Source organism: Dendrobates tinctorius, unplaced genomic scaffold (assembly GCF_039654945.1).
Source record: "Dendrobates tinctorius isolate UK_male_01 unplaced genomic scaffold, ASM3965494v1 ptg000192l, whole genome shotgun sequence".
NCBI classification, from domain to species: Eukaryota; Metazoa; Chordata; class Amphibia; order Anura; family Dendrobatidae; genus Dendrobates; species Dendrobates tinctorius.
The window spans coordinates 4541000-4561599 of NW_027361859.1; the positions used below are offsets into that span (position 1 = coordinate 4541000).

Genomic DNA, 20600 nt, shown 5'->3' on the forward strand with positions numbered 1-20600 from the left:
AAAGTCCCTAAAATTGATGGGGCCATAGCCAGATCCTCAAAAAAGGTATCCCTACCATTAGAGGACTCTGGCGTGTTGAAAGACCCGCTTGATAAAAAAGCAGACGGTTTCCTAAAACACATCTGGGAAGCTTCAGCAGGTGGATTGAAGCCAGAGATAGCTGGTACCTGTACCGCTCGTGCCCTCATGCTCTGGCTGCAACAAATAGAGGACCAGATCAAGGATAGAGTTCCTAGGGACGAAATTCTGTCTAATTTGACACTGGTGCACGGAGCAGCGGCTTTCCTAGCAGATTCCTCTGCAGACTCCGCAAGATTGACAGCTAGAGCAGCAAGCCTGTCAAATGCGGCAAGACGAGCCCTGTGGCTTAAAGGGTGTCCCGGAGATTTACCATCAAAGCATAGGTTATGTTCTATTCCATGCGATGGCCAATTCCTCTTCGGGAAAAAACTAGAAGAGATTTTGGAACATGCGGGGGATAGGAAGAAAAGCTTTCCCCGATTTCCGGGAGAACCTAAAAAGCAGCCCTTTCGGAGGAGGAGATTTAACAGGGGTCATCCCCCGGGAGATAGAAAAAGCTGGGACTTTAAAGAAAGAAGAGGATCGGGCTATATGTTTAAAGGGCCCTCCACTTCCTCCAAAAAATCTCCCCAATGACATTGGGCCGGAGGTAGGGGGAAGGCTTTCTCTCTTCCTTTCCGCCTGGGCAAGTATCTCCCCCAGTACATGGGTCCTAAATATAATCAAGGACGGCTTAAAAATAAAATTCATCTGTCCGCCCAGGCATACCTTCATAATGACACCCAGAAGGAAAGCCCAAGAGGAACAGCTGGCCCTGGAGACGGAAGTCTTGGGACTAGTGAAAAAACAAGTCCTACAGGAAGTCCCAGTGCAAGAAGAAGGAAGGGGGTTCTACTCCCCCGTCTTCTTAATACAAAAACCAGATGGCTCTTGGAGAACCATTATCAACCTGAGGAGACTCAATCAGTGGGTAGACAATTGCTCCTTTAAAATGGAGTCAATCAACACGGCCACAAAGATCCTGTTCCAGAATTGCCTCATGGCAGTGATAGACTTAAAAGATGCCTACTATCACATCCCAATTCATCGGGAGTATCAAAAATATTTGAGAGTAGCGCTCTATGTCCAGGGGCAGGTGAAACACTACCAATACGCAGCCCTTCCGTTTGGCCTGTCTACAGCCCCCAGAGTATTCACCAAAGTGATGGCCGAAGTAATGTCTTTTCTGCGTTCCAGGGACATAGTGATCGTCCTATACCTGGACGACTTTCTGGTAATAGGGAGGTCGGAGTCCCACTACACAAATCAAATGAAGGAAGTGATAGCAATTCTAGTAGGACTAGGATGGATAATAAACATCCCCAAGTCAAGGATAACCCCAGTAAAAGAGCAATCCTTCCTAGGGTTGATATTGGTCTCTGAGCAACAACGCTGCCTCCTACCAGAGAGCAAAGTGACCAAAATAAGAGGCCTAACTCGCACAGCAATACAAAGGCCAAATATGACACTGAGGAACGCAATGTCCCTTTTAGGCTCACTGACATCATGCATACCCGCAGTAGCATGGGCGCAGTACCACTTAAGGCAACTACAGTGGGAAGTTCTGTCAGCACAGAAACAAAAGGGCATTTAGAAGGCAAACTATGTCTCTCAGTGGCTGTAAGAGATTCCCTGCTCTGGTGGACTGTAGAAAAGAATCTAACAGCCGGGGTCCCGTGGCAAAAACCAGTCGAAGACATCATTACGACGGACGCGAGTGCCACAGGATGGGGAGCACACCTGAGATCCCACTCAATACAGGGGACCTGGTCCTCGCTAGAAAGGGATCACGGTTCAAATGTAAAAGAACTATGGGCAGTGGAAAAAGCCGTGAAACATTTCCTTCCCTTACTTCGGGGCCGCCACACCCGGGTCATGACGGACAATCAGGCAGTAGTAGTCTACATCAATCACCAGGGGGGAACGAGATCTCGGGGCCTCATGCAAATATCGGATCTACTCTTCCAGCTAGCAGAACAACATCTGTTATCCATCACAGCACTGCACATAAAGGGGGCAGAAAATATACAGGCAGACTTCCTGAGTCGCAGGCATACAAGACAAGGGGAATGGTCTCTAAACCCCCAAGTCTTCCAATAAATAGTTCAGGCCTGGGGCAAGCCAGAAATAGACCTGTTCGCTACCACACACAACCGGAAGGTCAGGAAGTTCTGCTCACTAAATCCAAAGGAAAACCCCTTCACAGTAGATGCCCTACAAATACCCTGGAAGTTCATCCTGGCCTATGCATTTCCCCCGATAACAGTGATCCCAGTAGTGGTCAGGAAAATCAGGGAGGATCGAGCGAGAATAATTCTTATAGCTCCGTTTTGGCCGAGAAGGCCTTGGTTCTCCTTTCTGAGGCTCATGTCAGTGACAGATCCATGGATACTACTGGAGATTCCAGACCTGCTTTCCCAGGGACCAGTGGTCCACTCTCAGGTGAAGGGCTTCCATCTAGCAGCCTGGAATTTGAGAGGGCGCTACTGATTCGCCAGGGATTCTCTCCAGGGTTAGTCTCCACCCTGTTGAAAATTAGGAAACCTATAACATCCCAAATCTACGGTAGAACGTGGAAAAAGTTCCTAGACTTCCTGGGGGAACCCTTGGGGGATGTAGCGCCAGTGGGACCTATCCTAGAATTCTTACAGTCGGGGCTACAACTGGGGTTAGCCACTAACACACTCAAAGTTCAAGTCTCAGCTTTGGGGGCCCTATATAACTGCAACTTAGCAGCCAATAGGTGGGTGTCCCGATTCATAAAGTCCTGTGGCAGGTCAAGGCCAGTCATTATCCCAAAGATACCACCCTAGGACCTCAACCTAGCCTTAGAGGCCTTAACCAAAGACCCCTTTGAACCACTACTAGAGCTGTCACCAAAGCTACTTACACTTAAAACTGTCTTACTGGTAGCCTTAACATCAGCCCAAAGAGTCAGTGACCTATAAGCTCTATCTATATGTCCTCCATATACACAGATCTTGGATGACCGAGCGGTTCTAAGACCAGACCCGGCCTATCTCCCCAAGGTAGTCCAAAAGTTTCATAGGACTCAGGAAATCTCCTTGCCTTCTTTCTGTAATAATAATAGAAACCCGGGGGAGCAAAAGTTCCATACATTAGATGTAAGAAGAGCCATAGTACAATATATGTCAGTAACTAGTCAGTGGAAGAAAGATCAGTCCCTTTTTGTAGCCTTTCAGGGTAGTAGAAAAGGGCACGGGGTAACTAAGAGTACCATTGCCAGATGGATCAGGGAGGCCATTATGTTATCCTACTCCGCAAGTGGCGCTCCGGTTCCAGAAGGCATCAAGGCTCACTCCACCAGAGCCGTGGCTACCTCCTGGGCAGAGAAGTCTGAGGTATCGATTGAACAAATTTGTAAAGCCGCTACTTGGTCCTCACCTTCCTCCTTTTTTAAGCACTACCGACTTGATCTGTCTTCCTCTACTGACCTAACCTTTGGTAGAAGGGTGCTGCAAGCGGTGGTCCCTCCCTAAGGTGTCTTATTCTACAAAAGTCTCTCATGTGTGCCATCATGGGAGATGGGATAACACCAAGGTTACTTACCGGTAGCCGGTTTTTCCGGAGCCCATGACGGCACCTGTATATTCCCCCCTTTTCACTCCTTTTGGTGTGCACTATAGTTTGGGTGTTTTTTTAGTTAGATATAATGTGGTGATAGTTTTACTATGTGTACTAACCCGGGGGGCCTCTCTTGCTCTGTAAACCAACTGAAGCGAGGGAGAGGTACCGCCCTTTTATCTTCAGTAGGGTTCCTGTCCTGACTGGGCGGATCCCCTCTCTCATGTGTGCCGTCATAGGCTCCGGAAAAACCGGCTACCGGTAAGTAACCTTGGTGTATCTAACATAAAACAAAAAGCTACTACTCCTACCCTGCTGCCAAAACACCCTCCATAGCACTGAGGACATTATAAACCTATAAAGTCAATACATTCTTCACTTCAGCTATTATGCTAATAACAGACCACTATCTATGCGTTGTTATAGTAAGGTGAGATGTATTCCATACATCCCAAATTTTATTAAACTTCCCCAAGCAACCCCTATTCTGGTACAGTGTCCACTCGTAAGGTGTAATTGAATTTACTAGTTCATTCCAAGCTCTAAGAGAAGGATGTTGATTACCCATCCAGCATAAGGCCAATATTTTCCTGGCTAAAAAAAGTGTCTCCCACAGGAAAATTCTGAAGTGGTGTCCCCATATCTCTTCCTCCAGCACACCAAACAGACATACCAATGGAGTGAGAGGAACAGGAGAACCTATGAGGGAGGTTAACAACAAGGTCACCTCGCTCCAAAAAGATAGAATAGTTGGGCATCCCCACACCATATGTATAAAATAGTTCATGTAGCTGTCAGGGAGAGTATGAGTCAGACACCACCTTTATGAATGTTCACTGAGCATTTCGTTAGAAAAATTTGATGACAATCACCTTGAAACCAATGCAATAAGAAAAAGTTGTAAAAGAAGAAAAAATAAAAATTGTACAACCTCCTGGCTTAATATCATATTTTATTAGTCATTGCATTGAAGTCTACAGTTTGTACCCTTCTTCGTCCACTAGTAATTAGAGTTGAGCGATACCAGCCGATACTTGAAAATATCGGATCGGAATGGATCGGCCGATCTTAAAAAAAAGTATCGGTATCGCCGATTCCGATACCGGGAACCAATGCAAGTCAATGGGGCCAAAATATCGGAATTAAAAAAAACCCTTTCTTTCCTTGTAGGTTAATTCTACATGAAGAAAAACAACTAAGAATAATGTAGAATGTATTGTGGGAGGTGGAGGAGACATTAAAGCCATAGAGGTTTAGCCCAATCAAATGGAATAGCAGGAATTAAACTTTTTTTTTTAAAGATGTTAGGAGTTACAAAGATATTGACTATGTTAGCCTCATTTATATTTTGCCAGACATGTATGTCTTCTTCTTCTACTTCCTTTTTTTACATTCTTCTTCTTCTTCTTCTACTTCCTTTTTTTACATTCTTCTTCTTCTTCTACTACTTCCTTTTTTTACATTCTTCTTCTTATTCCTTTTTTTACATTCTTCTTCTTCTTCTTCTACTTCCTTTTTTTACATTCTTCTTCTTCTTCTTCTTCTTCTTCTTCTTCTTCCTTTTCTTACATTCTTCATATTCTTCTTATTCAACAATTATTATTCTACATATTCAGCTTCTTCATCTTCTTCCTATTCTTCTTCATCATATTCTTGTTTGTGTCAGGCATTCCTGTAGTTGTTATCTAGAAAAGTTAGAAGTTTACACCTTCCGTTCTGCCTGTCACAAAAGATTTACAACAGGATTTGTCCGCGTTCAGTTTGGCCTGCAGAAGCAGGCCTTTTCCAGGGGCACCACGAGGAGGAACGGACTCACCCCCATACACTGCTTAGTCTTCTTCTGCTTATAAATAAGATAATATCATTTGCTCAGAGTATTAGTCTTATGCTTAATGTTCTTCTGCTTTGTTTTTTTTATGCTTCTTTGTCTTCTCTCTCTTGTTGTTCTGCATCTTGGTGGTTGTCTTCCTGTTCTTTGTCCTCTTGAACCAGCTGACGGTACTGGCACCCGGAGGGGCAGCAGAAGGAACAAGAGCCAATGGCACTACCGAGGACCAGCTGACGGTGCTGGAACCCGGTTACTAAGCAGGAGGTACCTGTGCTACAAAGCACTACCAAGGACCAGCAGACGTTGCCGGAACTCGGATACCGAGATGGAGGCACCTAGGCCAAAGGCTCTGACGAGAACCAGCTGACGGTGCTGGAACCCGGAGGGGTAGCATAAGCTGCAAGAGCAAATGGAAATAGCGAGGACCAGCTGACAGTGCTGGCACCCGGAGGGGCAGCAGAAGGAATAAGAGCCAATGGCACAACCGAGGACCAGCTGACGGTGCTGGAACCCGGTTACTAAGCAGGAGGTACCTGTGCTACAAAGCACTACCAAGGACCAGCAGACGTTGCCGGAACTCGGATACCGAGATGGAGGCACCTAGGCCAAAGGCTCTGACGAGAACCAGCTGACGGTGCTGGAACCCGGAGGGGTAGCATAAGCTGCAAGAGCAAATGGAAATAGCGAGGACCAGCTGACAGTGCTGGCACCCGGAGGGGCAGCAGAAGGAATAAGAGCCAATGGCACAACCGAGGACCAGCTGACGGTGCTGGAACCCGGTTACTAAGCAGGAGGTACCTGTGCTACAAAGCACTACCAAGGACCAGCAGACGTTGCTGGAACTCGGATACCGAGATGGAGGCACCTAGGCCAAAGGCTCTGATGAGAACCAGCTGACGGTGCTGGAACCCGGAGGGGTATCAGAAGTTACCCCTGAAAAGCAAAGTTGGCATGCCGCAAGCTGGCCGCAGTTACCGAATCACACAGTCCTACAGGGGGTGCTTGTCCTACTGGCACTATGGAACAAACCTTTCTTACCAGAACCCGCAGTCCACATAGGAAGCACCTAAACTGCTGGCACCCTAGCCTCGGCTAACCCAACCGCAACACGACATGGCAACTTGGGGTGGCAAACTGACATTGACACTTCCCGGAAACAGCAGGCAGGGCTGGAACCAAGCTGGGCAGGAGGGAGTACCCGTGCCAAAGTCAGTTATGAGCAGCAACTGGCGATGTTGGAGCCCAGGACAAGCACTTAGCAGGCTGAGGCCTGATGTGCTGTCAATTGGGAGGCAGCAGGACAGATTGCCATCAAAACAGCAGGGGAACAGCTGACGTTACTGAACCCCACAAACACAGGAGCTAGTGTTTTACTCTGTGAAGACGGCACTTCCGAGCAACAACTGGCTGTGTTGAAGCCCAGGGACAAGCACGGAGCAGGCTTAGGCTGCATTGAAGAAATTTTAAGATCGGTTGTAGACTACTAATTTGAACCAAGCTCCACTTAGGCCTGTGGATTCACTGATTTTCGTATTTCCCCTGTCCTCCAACCCCGCCAGTTACAGCTCCGAAGTGGCGTCTGCACAATCCACACTTGTTCCTGTGTTACAGGTGTTCAGTCCGGTCAGTTAATCCCCTGATGTGTGTCCGGCAATGTCGCCTGCTCTGTCCACATTCCGATAATGGGAATGTGGACAGAGCAGGCGACATTGCCGGACACACATCAGGGGATTAACTGATCGGACTGAACACCTGTAACACAGGAACAAGTGTGGATTGTGCAGACGCCACTTCGGAGCTGTAACTGGCAGGGTTGGAGGACAGGGGAAATACGAGAGACAGTGGAGCCACAGGCCTAATTGGAGCACGGTTAAAAATCAGTAGTGGTACGACTGTGTAGGCAGCAGGAGACTTTGCCATCCACACAGCAGGGGATCAGCTGACATTACTGAACCCCACTGAGACACGGGAGCAAGTATCTCTTTCCGTGTGGACGGCACTTCCGAACTACAACTGGCTGTGTTGAAGCCCAGGAAATAGGAGGGTGTAGGCAGAGGCCTACTGAATTTTGAATGAGGTGACAGCAGGAGAGACTGCCATCCACACAGCAGGGGATCAGCTGACGTTACTGAACCCCACTGAGACACGGGAGCAAGTATCTCTTTCCGTGTGGACGGCACTTCCGAACTACAACTGGCTGTGTTGAAGCCCAGGAAATAGGAGGGTGTAGGCAGAGGCCTACTGTATTTTGAATGAGTTTACAGCAGGAGAGACTGCCATCCACACAGCAGGGGATCAGCTGACGTTACTGAACCCCACTGAGACACGGGAGCAAGTGTCTCTTTCCGTGTGGACGGCACTTCCGAACTACAACTGGCTGTGTTGAAGCCCAGGAAATAGGAGGGTGTAGGCAGAGGCCTACTGTATTTTGAATGAGTTTACAGCAGGAGAGACTGCCATCCACACAGCAGGGGATCAGCTGACGTTACTGAACCCCACTGAGACACGGGAGCAAGTGTCTCTTTCCGTGTGGACGGCACTTCCGAACTACAACTGGCTGTGTTGAAGCCCAGGAAATAGGAGGGTGTAGGCAGAGGCCTACTGTATTTTGAATGAGTTTACAGCAGGAGAGACTGCCATCCACACAGCAGGGGATCAGCTGACGTTACTGAACCCCACTGAGACACGGGAGCAAGTATCTCTTTCCGTGTGGACGGCACTTCCGAACTACAACTGGCTGTGTTGAAGCCCAGGAAATAGGAGGGTGTAGGCAGAGGCCTACTGAATTTTGAATGAGGTGACAGCAGGAGAGACTGCCATCCACACAGCAGGGGATCAGCTGACGTTACTGAACCCCACTGAGACACGGGAGCAAGTATCTCTTTCCGTGTGGACGGCACTTCCGAACTACAACTGGCTGTGTTGAAGCCCAGGAAATAGTAGGAGGGTGTAGGCAGAGGCCTACTGTATTTTGAATGAGTTTACAGCAGGAGAGACTGCCATCCACACAGCAGGGGATCAGCTGACGTTACTGAACCCCACTGAGACACGGGAGCAAGTGTCTCTTTCCGTGTGGACGGCACTTCCGAACTACAACTGGCTGTGTTGAAGCCCAGGAAATAGGAGGGTGTAGGCAGAGGCCTACTGTATTTTGAATGAGTTTACAGCAGGAGAGACTGCCATCCACACAGCAGGGGATCAGCTGACGTTACTGAACCCCACTGAGACACGGGAGCAAGTATCTCTTTCCGTGTGGACGGCACTTCCGAACTACAACTGGCTGTGTTGAAGCCCAGGAAATAGGAGGGTGTAGGCAGAGGCCTACTGTATTTTGAATGAGTTTACAGCAGGAGAGACTGCCATCCACACAGCAGGGGATCAGCTGACGTTACTGAACCCCACTGAGACACGGGAGCAAGTATCTCTTTCCGTGTGGACGGCACTTCCGAACTACAACTGGCTGTGTTGAAGCCCAGGAAATAGGAGGGTGTAGGCAGAGGCCTACTGTATTTTGAATGAGTTTACAGCAGGAGAGACTGCCATCCACACAGCAGGGGATCAGCTGACGTTACTGAACCCCACTGAGACACGGGAGCAAGTGTCTCTTTCCGTGTGGACGGCACTTCCGAACTACAACTGGCTGTGTTGAAGCCCAGGAAATAGGAGGGTGTAGGCAGAGGCCTACTGTATTTTGAATGAGTTTACAGCAGGAGAGACTGCCATCCACACAGCAGGGGATCAGCTGACGTTACTGAACCCCACTGAGACACGGGAGCAAGTGTCTCTTTCCGTGTGGACGGCACTTCCGAACTACAACTGGCTGTGTTGAAGCCCAGGAAATAGGAGGGTGTAGGCAGAGGCCTACTGTATTTTGAATGAGTTTACAGCAGGAGAGACTGCCATCCACACAGCAGGGGATCAGCTGACGTTACTGAACCCCACTGAGACACGGGAGCAAGTATCTCTTTCCGTGTGGACGGCACTTCCGAACTACAACTGGCTGTGTTGAAGCCCAGGAAATAGGAGGGTGTAGGCAGAGGCCTACTGTCTTTGTAATGCGGAGACAGCAGGAGAGACTGCCATCTCCACAGCAGGGGAACAGCTGGCAGTGCTGAACCCCACTAACACTTGAACGAATGTGTTTGGCTCTGTGGAGACGACACTTCTGAACACCAACTGACGCTGTTGGAGCCCAGGATTAGGCGAGGAGCAGGCTGGGGCCTACTGGATTTTGGCAGGTGAATGCAGCAGGAGACTTGCCATCTCCACAGCAGGGGAACAGCTGGCAGTGCTGAACCCCACTAACACTTGAACGAATGTGTTTGGCTCTGTGGAGACGACACTTCTGAACACCAACTGACGCTGTTGGAGCCCAGGATTAGGCGAGGAGCAGGCTGGGGCCTACTGGATTTTGGCAGGTGAATGCAGCAGGAGACTTGCCATCTCCACAGCAGGGGAACAGCTGGCAGTGCTGAACCCCACTAACACTTGAACGAATGTGTTTGGCTCTGTGGAGACGACACTTCTGAACACCAACTGACGCTGTTGGAGCCCAGGATTAGGCGAGGAGCAGGCTGGGGCCTACTGGATTTTGGCAGGTGAAGGCAGCAGGAGACTTGCCATCTCCACAGCAGGGGAACAGCTGGCAGTGCTGAACCCCACTAACACTTGAACGAATGTGTTTGGCTCTGTGGAGATGACACTTCTGAACACCAACTGACGCTGTTGGAGCCCAGGATTAGGCGAGGAGCAGGCTGGGGCCTACTGGATTTTGGCAGGTGAAGGCAGCAGGAGACTTGCCATCTCCACAGCAGGGGAACAGCTGGCAGTGCTGAACCCCACTAACACTTGAACGAATGTGTTTGGCTCTGTGGAGACGACACTTCTGAACACCAACTGACGCTGTTGGTGCCCAGGATTACGCATGCCGCATGCAGAGGCCAATGGGCAGCGGTTTTTATGGAGGTTGTGGACTACTACTGATTCTAACCATGCTCCACTTAGGCCTCTGGCTCCACTGTCTCTACTATTTACCCTGGCCTCCAACCCCGCCAGCTACATCTCTGAAGTGGCGTCAGCACAATCTACACTTGTTCCTGTGTTACTGGTGCTCAGTCCCATCAGTTGATCCCCTGATGTTTGTCCGGCAAGTTCGCCAGCTCTGTCCTCATTCCCACTACTGGTTATGGGAATGTGGACAGAGCAGGAGACCTTGCCGGACACACATCAGGGGATAAACTGATGGGACTGAGCCACAGGAACACAGGAACAAGTGTAGATTGTGCTGACGCCACTTCAGAGATGTAGATGGCGGGGTTGGAGGTCAGGGGAAATAGTAGAGACAGTGGAGCCAGAGACCTAAGTTGGGCACGGTTAAAAATCAGTAGTGGTTTGAATGTTGATGGAGCTGGTGACTCTGCCGTCCACACAGCAGGGGATCAGCTGGCATTACTGAACCCCAGTAACACAGGAGCTAGTGTGTTTCTCTGTGCAGACGACACATCTGAGCGACAACTGGCTGTGTTGAAGCACAGGGATTATAGTTCAGGTGGTAGAAAAATGAACACACCAGCAGACCTGGATACAGTTGCCAACCACTAATTTAGTCTGTAAGAGGAATGGCAAAGTCTTTGGAGATCCAGGCCTTGTTCATTTTCAGAAAAGTCAGCCGGTCAACATTATCGGAAGATAGTCGCGTGCGACGGTCTGTTAGTACACCACCTGCGGCACTAAAGACACGTTCCGATAATACACTGGCAGCAGGGCAAGCCAGCACCTCCAATGCATACTGGCTAAGCTCTGGCCATGTATCCAGCTTAGAGACCCAAAACTTGAAGGGGGAAGAGCCATCTGGGAGTACAGCGACAGGGCAAGACATGTAGTCTGACACCATCTGACGGAAGCGTTGCCTCCTGCTGACTCGAGGCGTCGCTGATGGTGTAGACAATTGTGGTGGACACACAAAACTTTGCCACATTTGGGCCATAGTGGTCTTGCCTTGTGCTGCGGCACTGCCTCTGCTCCCTCTTTGTGCAGAGTTTCCTCCACTGCCTCGACGCACAGAGCTGCTTTGTAAAGCACTTGCAACAATGCTGTCGGGTGGAATGGAAAACATTATGGACTGCACCAGTGACTCTTCGTACTCCCGCATTTTACGCTCCCGGTTCAACGTTGGTATGAGCCTTTGTACGCTGTCCCGGTAGCGAGGATCTAGGAGGGTGTACACCCAATAATCAGCCGAGACGAGAATGTGGGCGATGCGGCGGTCGTTTCTCAGGCACTGCAGCATGAAATCAACCATGTGCTGCAGACTCCCAACTGCCAAAGAACCGCTGTCCCCTGTTTGAGGCGTGACCTCGACCTGCTCTGCATCACCCCACCCTCGCTGTACATACTGAGTAGAGGTTTGTGTACCTCCCTCCTCTGGAGAGATGTCTTCCTCCTCCATCGACTCCTCCTCATCCTCCTCACAAAGTGTCCCCTGCCTAGGCCTTTGTGAGGAAACACGTAGCGCAGACTGTCCAGAAGCAGATGGCATTTGGGACTCCTCATCCTCCACCTCTTCTGAAACCTCATCCCTTAGTGCTTGCAGTGTTTGTTGAAGCAGGCAGATAAGGGGGACAGTCATGCTGACTAGTGCATCATCTGCACTCGCCATCCGCGTGGATTCATCGAAGGCACGCAAAACGAGGCAGATGTCCTTCATAGAGGCCCACTCAATGGTGCTGAAGTGTGAACGGCGCACAGTGCGACTTGTTTGCGCCTGATGCAGCTGGTACTCCATGACTGCTGCCTGCTGCTCACACAACCGCTCCAACATATGTAACGTTGAATTCCACCGGGTGGGTAGGTCACATATGATGCGATGTTCTGGAAGGCCAAATCGTCGCTGCAGAGCAGCGAGGCGCGATCTTGCCGTGCTGGAACGTCGCAAGTGAGCGCACTCTATGCGGACCTTGTGCAACAGTGCATCAAGATCCGGATAGTCCCTCAGAAAGCTCTGCACGACCAAGTTAAGAACATGTGCCAGACATGGGATGTGTGTGAGGTTGCCTAGGCCAAGAGCTGCCACCAGATTTCGGCCATTGTCACACACTACCAAGCCCGGCTGGAGATTCGCTGGCCCAAACCACACATCGCTCTCCAGCTTGATAGCATTCCAGAGCTCCTGCGCTGTGTGGCTTCGATTCCCCAAAGAAATTAATTTGAGTACAGCCTGTTGACGTTTGGCCACGGCTGTGCTCATATCGGTCGTAACAGGCTCCTGCTCTGCTGTTTCTGAGGAACTTGAGTAGGAGGAGGAGTCTATGTGTACAGACTGGAGTCCTGCAATCCGTGGCGTTGGAAGAACACGTACAGCGCCACTCTCCAGATCCGTACCCGGCTCCACAACATTGACCCAGTGGGCAGTGAGGGAAAGGTATCGTCCCTGTCCATGGTTACTGGTCCACGCATCGGTGGTCAGGTGGACCTTGCTACTAACGGCGTTTAGTAGCGCATGTTTTATTTTGCCCTCAACATGTTTCTGCAGGGCAGGGACGGCTCGCCTGCTGAAATAAAAGCGGCTGGGCACGTTGTATTGGGGGACTGCCAATGCCATTAAGTCCCGGAAGGTGTCAGTGTCCACCAGCCTGAATGACAGCATTTCAACTGCCAGAAGTTTGGCAATGCCAGCATTCAGAGACTGTGCTCGGGGATGGTTTGCCGAGTAAGGCCGCCTTTTATCCCATGCCTGTGCTACCGATGGCTGTGATGGATGGGAACGTGCTGTTATGGGTGGAATCTGACAGGGTCTCCGGACAACAGTGGCAGAGGTTCTTCCTTGGCGATCCTGTGAGGAAGCCGAACCAGCAGTGTGTGAGCTGGAGGAAGAGGGCCCAACACGAACTGAAGAGGTGGTAGGTGGTGCTGTACGTTGGCCTACGTCTTGAGGGTGTCTCTGCAACTCCAACTCGTGCTTGGTGCGCACATGTTTCCACATATTTGTGGTATTGAGGTTGCTGACATTTCTCCCTCTTTTGACTCTCTGATGACACAGCTTGCATTTGACAAAGCAAATGTCATCTGCAACTGTGTCAAAAAAGGACCACGCACTGCAACTCTTGTGAGCGCCCGGTTTGCCTTTGGAAGGAGGAATGCTCCTAACGGGTGCCGAAGTGGAGGGTACAGGCAACCAAGTCTTCCCCCTCCCTCTGCCTCCTGTTTTGGCCGGTAGGGGAATCTCTTCCTCCGAGCTGCTCCCACCACCTTCCTGTTGCTCACGCCATGATGGGTCAAGGACCTCATCATCTTCCCTCCCCTCTTCAAACAGCTGCTTCTCCGGGGTTGTCTCGCCAGCACCGTACGCACCAGAAAGTGGCAACTGAGTCTCGTCATCATCTGATGCGTACTGAGGTGTGCTGACCATAGGCACTGGCCCACTCGCCTCTTCAGATTCAGAGGGACAAAGAAGTTGCGCATCACTGCATACTCCCTCTTCTTCACATTCAGGAATGCTGCTTGGCTGGCCCCCTCTTTCCAAGCCAACAGATTCCGAGAACAGAAGTAGAGATTGTGATGGCTCCTGTCCATGTCTCTCTGACTGCCTGGGCACTTTGGCAGGTGGTGAAGAGACAGATGGTTGCTCTTCGGTGCTCTGACCCTGAGAGGATGCGGAAGTAATTGAAGTCGATGCGTTAGCTGCCATCCATCCGACAACGGCTTCAATTTGTTCCTCCCGCAGCAGTGGGGTACGTTGAGGTCCTACAAAGCTGCGCATAAAGGACTGTTGCCTGCTAAAACTGGGGGATGCTGATCCACTGGTGCCCGCAGCAGGCCCAGAATCCCCACGTCCTCTACCTGTAGAATCCCCACGTCCTCTCCCTGCAGAATCCCCACGTCCTCTCCCTGCTGAAACTCCACGCCCACGCCCACGCCCCCGCGCCTTACTCCCTGCCTTCTTCATCTTGCAAGACTGCTTAAGATAGGCAAAAAAGGACAAAGGGGGGCCTTAGTGTGCTTATTCCTGAACAGCTGGTTACAGGTACAAGAAACACTAATTTTATGAAGTGTGTGTGTGTGGACTAGACTTTAATAGGAGCTGATGTGGCCTACACAAGTTCAAAATGTAGTGTTTGGTGAACTTTTTATGTGGTTTCTTTGTTTGAAACAAACTCAAAGTATGAGAACAAAGAATTGAAACTGATAGTATCACCAACTTTTTGGAGCTATTACAATGCAGGCAGGTAACCTACAATGCAAAAGATGAGGCTCCAAAAAAATTGGGTAATACTAATCTGGCTGCGCCGGCAGGGCACAAGCCAGAAAAAAAGGCTCCTCTATCTACTCCTATATAGTGTTTGCAACCAACCAATGTTGATGGATACGGATGGATGCACACTAATAGGAGAAGAAAAAATGAGCTGCACTCAGAGACAAATATGTGTGAGGCAGTGACGCACGTTGAGCGTCCTACAACCAGACGTAGCTGCAGGACACTCTACTCAGCGTGAGCTGCACTCACACACAGTCAGAGACCTCTCAGACAGCCGTCAACAGTGCAGCTAAGTGGGCACTGGCACTGACAGGCTGCAGAAAGGCTCCGCTGTGTACTCCTATATAGTGTTTGCAACCACCGTAGATGGAGACGGATGGATGCACACTAATAGAAGAAAAAATGAGCTGCACTCAAATAAAAATATGTGTGAGGCAGTGACGCACGCTGAGCGTCCTACAGCCAGACGTAGCTGCAGGACACACTACTCAGCGTGAGCTGCACTCACACACAGTCAGAGACCTCTCAGACAGCCGTGAACAGTGCAGCAAAGTGGACACTAGCACTGAAAGGCTGCAGAAAGGCTCCGCTGTCTACTACTAGTGTTTGCAACCAACGTATATGGATACGGATGGAAGCACACTAGATTGAAATTATTTAAAAAATGCAGCTCAAAAAATAAAAGATGTATGAGGCAGCAGTGATCACACTGGGTGGCCTACAGCCTGACGTGGCTGCAGGACCCACTCCACAGCGTGAGCTGCACTCACACAGCCCTTGCAGACAGCTGTGAAAACAGCGCTGCTAGGGAAAAGCAAGCTACAGTGGTGGTTTATGTAGCCTGGATAAAGCACAATATTGTTTTTAGAATCGCTATTTCTAACTGTCCCTCACAGTCTTCTACAGCAGCCTGTCCCTAACTGAATTCACAGCAGAGTGACCAGAAATGGCGGCTGCGGTGGCTTTTATAGTGCATCATGACATCATTTCGGCAGCCAATCACAGCCATGCCAATAGTTAACATGCCTACATGCCTAACAGGATGTGCCCACACTTCGGAGGATTCCCATTGGCTTAATCAAAGCAAGCAGGCTCATAGCATGATGGGAACTTCCTATTCCGATTCCGATCCCGGAATCCGATATGAAAAAAGTATCGGAATTAAGTATCGGAATTCCGATACCGCTAATATCGGCCGATACCCGATACTTGCGGTATCGGAATGCTCAACACTACTAGTAATTGAATTTTAATACGATTTGTTTCCAAAGGCAGCATTTAAGGATAATTTTTTTTTCTTGGCAGATGACTGTGCATCAGAGGGACATCTCACAGTTACAGATTTTGAAGCAGCTGATTATGGTATCACACCATATATATATGATGAGCATGACATTATTCCAGATATACCGCCAGCCCTTCACAGCAAAAATCTATCATCTATTCCTTGTGAACAGGTCCTATCTTCTGATTCATTACAGGCTGTTGAGCAATATGAGAATAACAAAAAGGATGATGAACTTGAAAACGCTCATACAGCGGAGAAGCCATTTTCCTCTCAAGAATGTGGGAAATGTTTAACTAGCAAAAGAGATTTTGGTAAACATAAAAGAACTCGCATGAGGGAGAAGCCATTTTCATGTTCAGTATGTGGGAAATGTTGTACCAGGAAAGCAAGTCTTACTATACATCAGAGAATTCACACAGGGGAGAAGCCATTTTCATGTGCAGAATGTGGGAAATATTTTACCCAAAAATCAAATCTTGTTAGACATAAGAAAATTCACACAGGGGAAAAGCTGTTTTCTTGTTCAGAATGTGGGAAATGTTTTACCGACAAAACAAATCTTGTTGGACACAAGAGAATTCACACAGGGAAGAAACCATTTTCATGTCCAGAATGTGGGAAATGTTTTACTCAGAAAGCAACTCTTACTGTACATCAGAGAATTCACACAGGGGAGAAGCCATTTTTATGTCAGGAATGTGGGAAATGTTTTTCTAACAAAGGAGATCTCGGTAAACATAAAAGCACTCACACAGGGGAGAAGCCATTTTCATGTCCAGAATGTGGGAAATGTTTTACCCAGAAAGCAAATCTTAATGTACATCAGAGAAGTCACACAGGGGAGAAGCCATTTTCATGTGCAGAATGTGGGAAATATTTTTCCTGCAAAACAAATCTTGTTAAACATAAACAAAGTCACATAGGGAAGAAGCCATTTTCATGTCCAGAATGTGGGAAATGTTTTACCAAGAAAACAAGTCTTACTGTACATCAGAGAAGTCACACAGGGGAGAAGCCATTTTCATGTCCAGAATGTGGGAAATGTTTTACTTGCAAATGGAGTCTCATTAAACATAAAAGCTCTCACAGAGGGGAGAAGCCATTTTCATGTTCAGAATGTGAGAAATGTTTTACCAATAAAGCGAGTCTTACTGTACATCAGAGAATTCACACAGGGGAGAAGCCATTTTTATGTCAAGAATGTGGAAAATGTTTTACTAGCAAAGGAGAACTCTGTAAACATAAAATCACTCACACAGGGGAGAAACCATTTTCATGTTCAGAATGTGGGACATGTTTTACACAGAAAACAAGCCTTACTGTACATCAGAGAATTCACACCGGGGAGAAGCCATTTTCATGTGCAGAATGTGGGAAATGTTTTACCTGTAAAACAAGTCTTGTTACACATAAGAAAATTCACACAGGGGAGAAACCGTTTTCTTGTTCGGAATGTAGGAAATGTTTTAACAACAAAGCAACTTTTTCTGCACATCAGAGAATTCACACAGGGGAGAAGCCATTTTCATGTCATGAATGTGGGAAATGTTTCGCTTTCAAAAGGCAACTCATTAGACATAAAAGCATTCACACAGGGGAGAAACCATTTTCATGTTCAGAATTTGAGAAATTTTTTACCCAGAAAACAAATCTTACTGTACATCAAAGAATACACGCAGAGGAGAAACCATTTTCATGTTGAAAAGTAAAAACAAAAAAATAATATTTTCTTACACATCAGAGAAATTACACAGGCAGTCATTTCATAGTTTATTTCATATTTTTCGTATTGATGAATCGTACAAGAAAAGTTGCAGTAAAAGTTAGGTCACGTCAAAAAGGGAAAGTAATTTAGAACACTAAATGATAATGATTAGGAAATGTACTGATTGCAATGACCAATTAGCAATAGCAAGTTGAATGCATATATTGATCCTAAATATTTCACTGTGTATATAGAATACTTTACCATCATGTGAGCACTATAGCTGCATCTTAAAAGGGTTGACTCTTGTCTACTAAGTCAAACTTCAGACACCAAGCATGTCACATCTAATAAGGATGATGTCTTATTAATCAGATGAGACCAAGTGGGGACTGGATAGTTGACTCTTCAAGTGTCCTAATCGAGTTTAACAGCATCTACCCACACATGATACCATATCATACGGAAGAGAGAGGTGTCAGACCGACCACATCTTTAAAACTTGTAACCAAGAATCAATAAACAGCTTCCTTTATTACTAACTTATATCTCTTTGTATCTATCTTTTGTATTATCTATTTATTAAGATATTGCCATACGACCTGTATAGTTGAGGGAGCGCTATACATCCTGTATATCTTTGAAGGATAAAAGGAGAAATAGAGTCCAGATCCATTTCAAACAATATTTTATTAGTTATAAAGGCACATAACAGAGAAACAGGATTGTAAAACTATAGTAGACTGGGTGATAAGATAAAAGAACCCGGAGCCAGATAGAGAAACAAGTCAGCTGCCTTGATGGTAAGTATTAAGGACGTACTCCAATAGAAATTTGTGCAAATAGCAAAGATTATCCAATAGTGCCCAGAGATTTCTGCTAGGGAGAAATCAATCCCATTATAAATTGCACTCAGCCCAGATCATAATGCCCATATGGTAACTGGCTAGAAGCAACCAATATTGTGGTGGAGTGAGCAACCCTTGTCAGTCAAACAGTAATCAAATAGCTAGCGCAAATATCTGTGCATAGTATACAGTATATAGACTGGGGAAACAGACTCCACTACAGGGTTAATTGAAATTTAGCCTCTAGAATCAGTGCAAACTTGTCAGGCCGGTTTCACATTTGCGCTTCAGGGCGCAGCGACGGCCTGCGCACGGCCGCCGCTAAGCCCCGCCCCCTGTCGTGCCTCTGCCAGTAGCTCCGCCTCCGGGCACATGACGCTTCATGCGTCCCCTATCTTTATCACTGAGGACGCAGGCCGTGCGCAGTATGCATTTGGTGGCGCCTGAGTCCTTTTGACGGTGCGCCGAGCGCAACCAAATTGCAACAGGTTGCGTTTGCCGCTGGTCGGCGCACCGTCAAAAGGACGCAGGCGCCGCAAAAACGCATACTGCGCACGGCCTGCGTCCTCAGTGATAAAGATAGGGGAACGCATGCAGCGTCATGCGCCCGGAGGCAGAGCTACCGGCGGAGGCGGGGCGGGGCTTAGCGGCGGCCGTGCGCAGGCCGTTGCTGCTCCCTGAAGCGCAAATGTGAAACCGGCCTAAGGCAGCACATTGCCAACATAGTATACACTATCCACGGTGAGGGATAATCTTTGCTATTTGCACAAATTTCTATTGGAGTAGTTTTTGAGGTCCTTAATACTTACCATCAGGCAGCTGACATGTTTCTCTATCTGGCTCTGGGTTCTTTTATCACCCAGTCACTATTGTTTTACAATCCTGTTTCTCTGTTATGTCCCTTTATAACTAATAAAATGCATATTGTTTGAAATGGATGTGGACTCCATATAGTGAGATTTAATGAGGCATTATCTTTGTATTTACAGTAATGGAATAAGAATGTTTTTTTTTGGAGTTTTTTCTTTATATCCTGTATAAAAAATTAATCGTGCAGGCGGTGGCGCCTGTGCTGTAGCATAATTGGATATACTGTACATTTCTTGATAAAAAAAAAATCTTCCTCAAAATGGCGCCAGCCGCGCCTGCACAGTAGCACAATTCGGAACACGATAGATACTACTGCGCAGGCGCCAGCGCCATTTTGCTAGAAAGATGGCAGCGCCTGCACAGTAGCATTTATCGGATCGCCTTATGTGGTCAAAAATGTCTGTTTGGCCACATGGCAGGACTAGGAAAGAGAGCTATTTGTCTGAAATAGATTGTGAATGCCATGAAACGTTTGAAGAGACCCTGACATGCGAAAACAGCAGAAACCCCCAACAAGTGATGCTATTTTGGAAACTAGACTCCTCAATGAACTCATCTAGGGGTGTACTGAGCATTTTCAACCTACATGCAAATCACAAAACTTAACATTGAAATATGACATTTTTGTGGTAAAAATGTAACTTCTTATTATATGCAAATTTTCACAAGGGTTAAAAGATGAAACTATACCCCACAATTAATTGAACAATTTCTTATGTCATCAGAAACTACTGTGTGGCTATTGGAGCACAGATTTTGCTAGAATAGTTTGCAAGCGATGTTTGGGGAGCCCCAAAGGTGCCAGAACAGCAGAAAAACCTCAAAAGTGACCCCATTGTAGATATTGCACCTCTCAATTGATACATCTATAGCTACATTGACTTTTGTAACATGCACGATATACTTTATTCTGTTGAACTGCAAATATGCCAGTTTAGTGCTCATATGTTGCACCCCTATACAGTGCAGTGCCACCAGACATTGTGCCCCATACAGTGTAGAGTTCCCATATGTTGTAGTGCCCCCATACGTAGTTGTAGTTCCCAGCTTGTTCTCTTCCCTCTACAGTAATGCCAAACATGTGGCCGCTTATTGTGGTGTAGGCACTGTGGGACTCGGAGGGGGCATTTGGAATTGGGAGCACAGGATTCTCTGGATTTTAT

General features: G+C 47.8%; 1 protein-coding gene across 1 annotated transcript in view; it reads left to right on the plus strand.

The window, feature by feature from the left end:
• The window catches only part of LOC141055950 (uncharacterized), a 118673-nt gene that overhangs the window by 45817 nt on the left and 52256 nt on the right, over positions 1-20600 (plus strand). The window contains 2 exon segments of the mRNA XM_073552647.1: positions 16032-17524; positions 17526-17720. Of these exon segments, the coding sequence (XP_073408748.1) occupies positions 16032-17524; positions 17526-17720 (1688 nt within the window).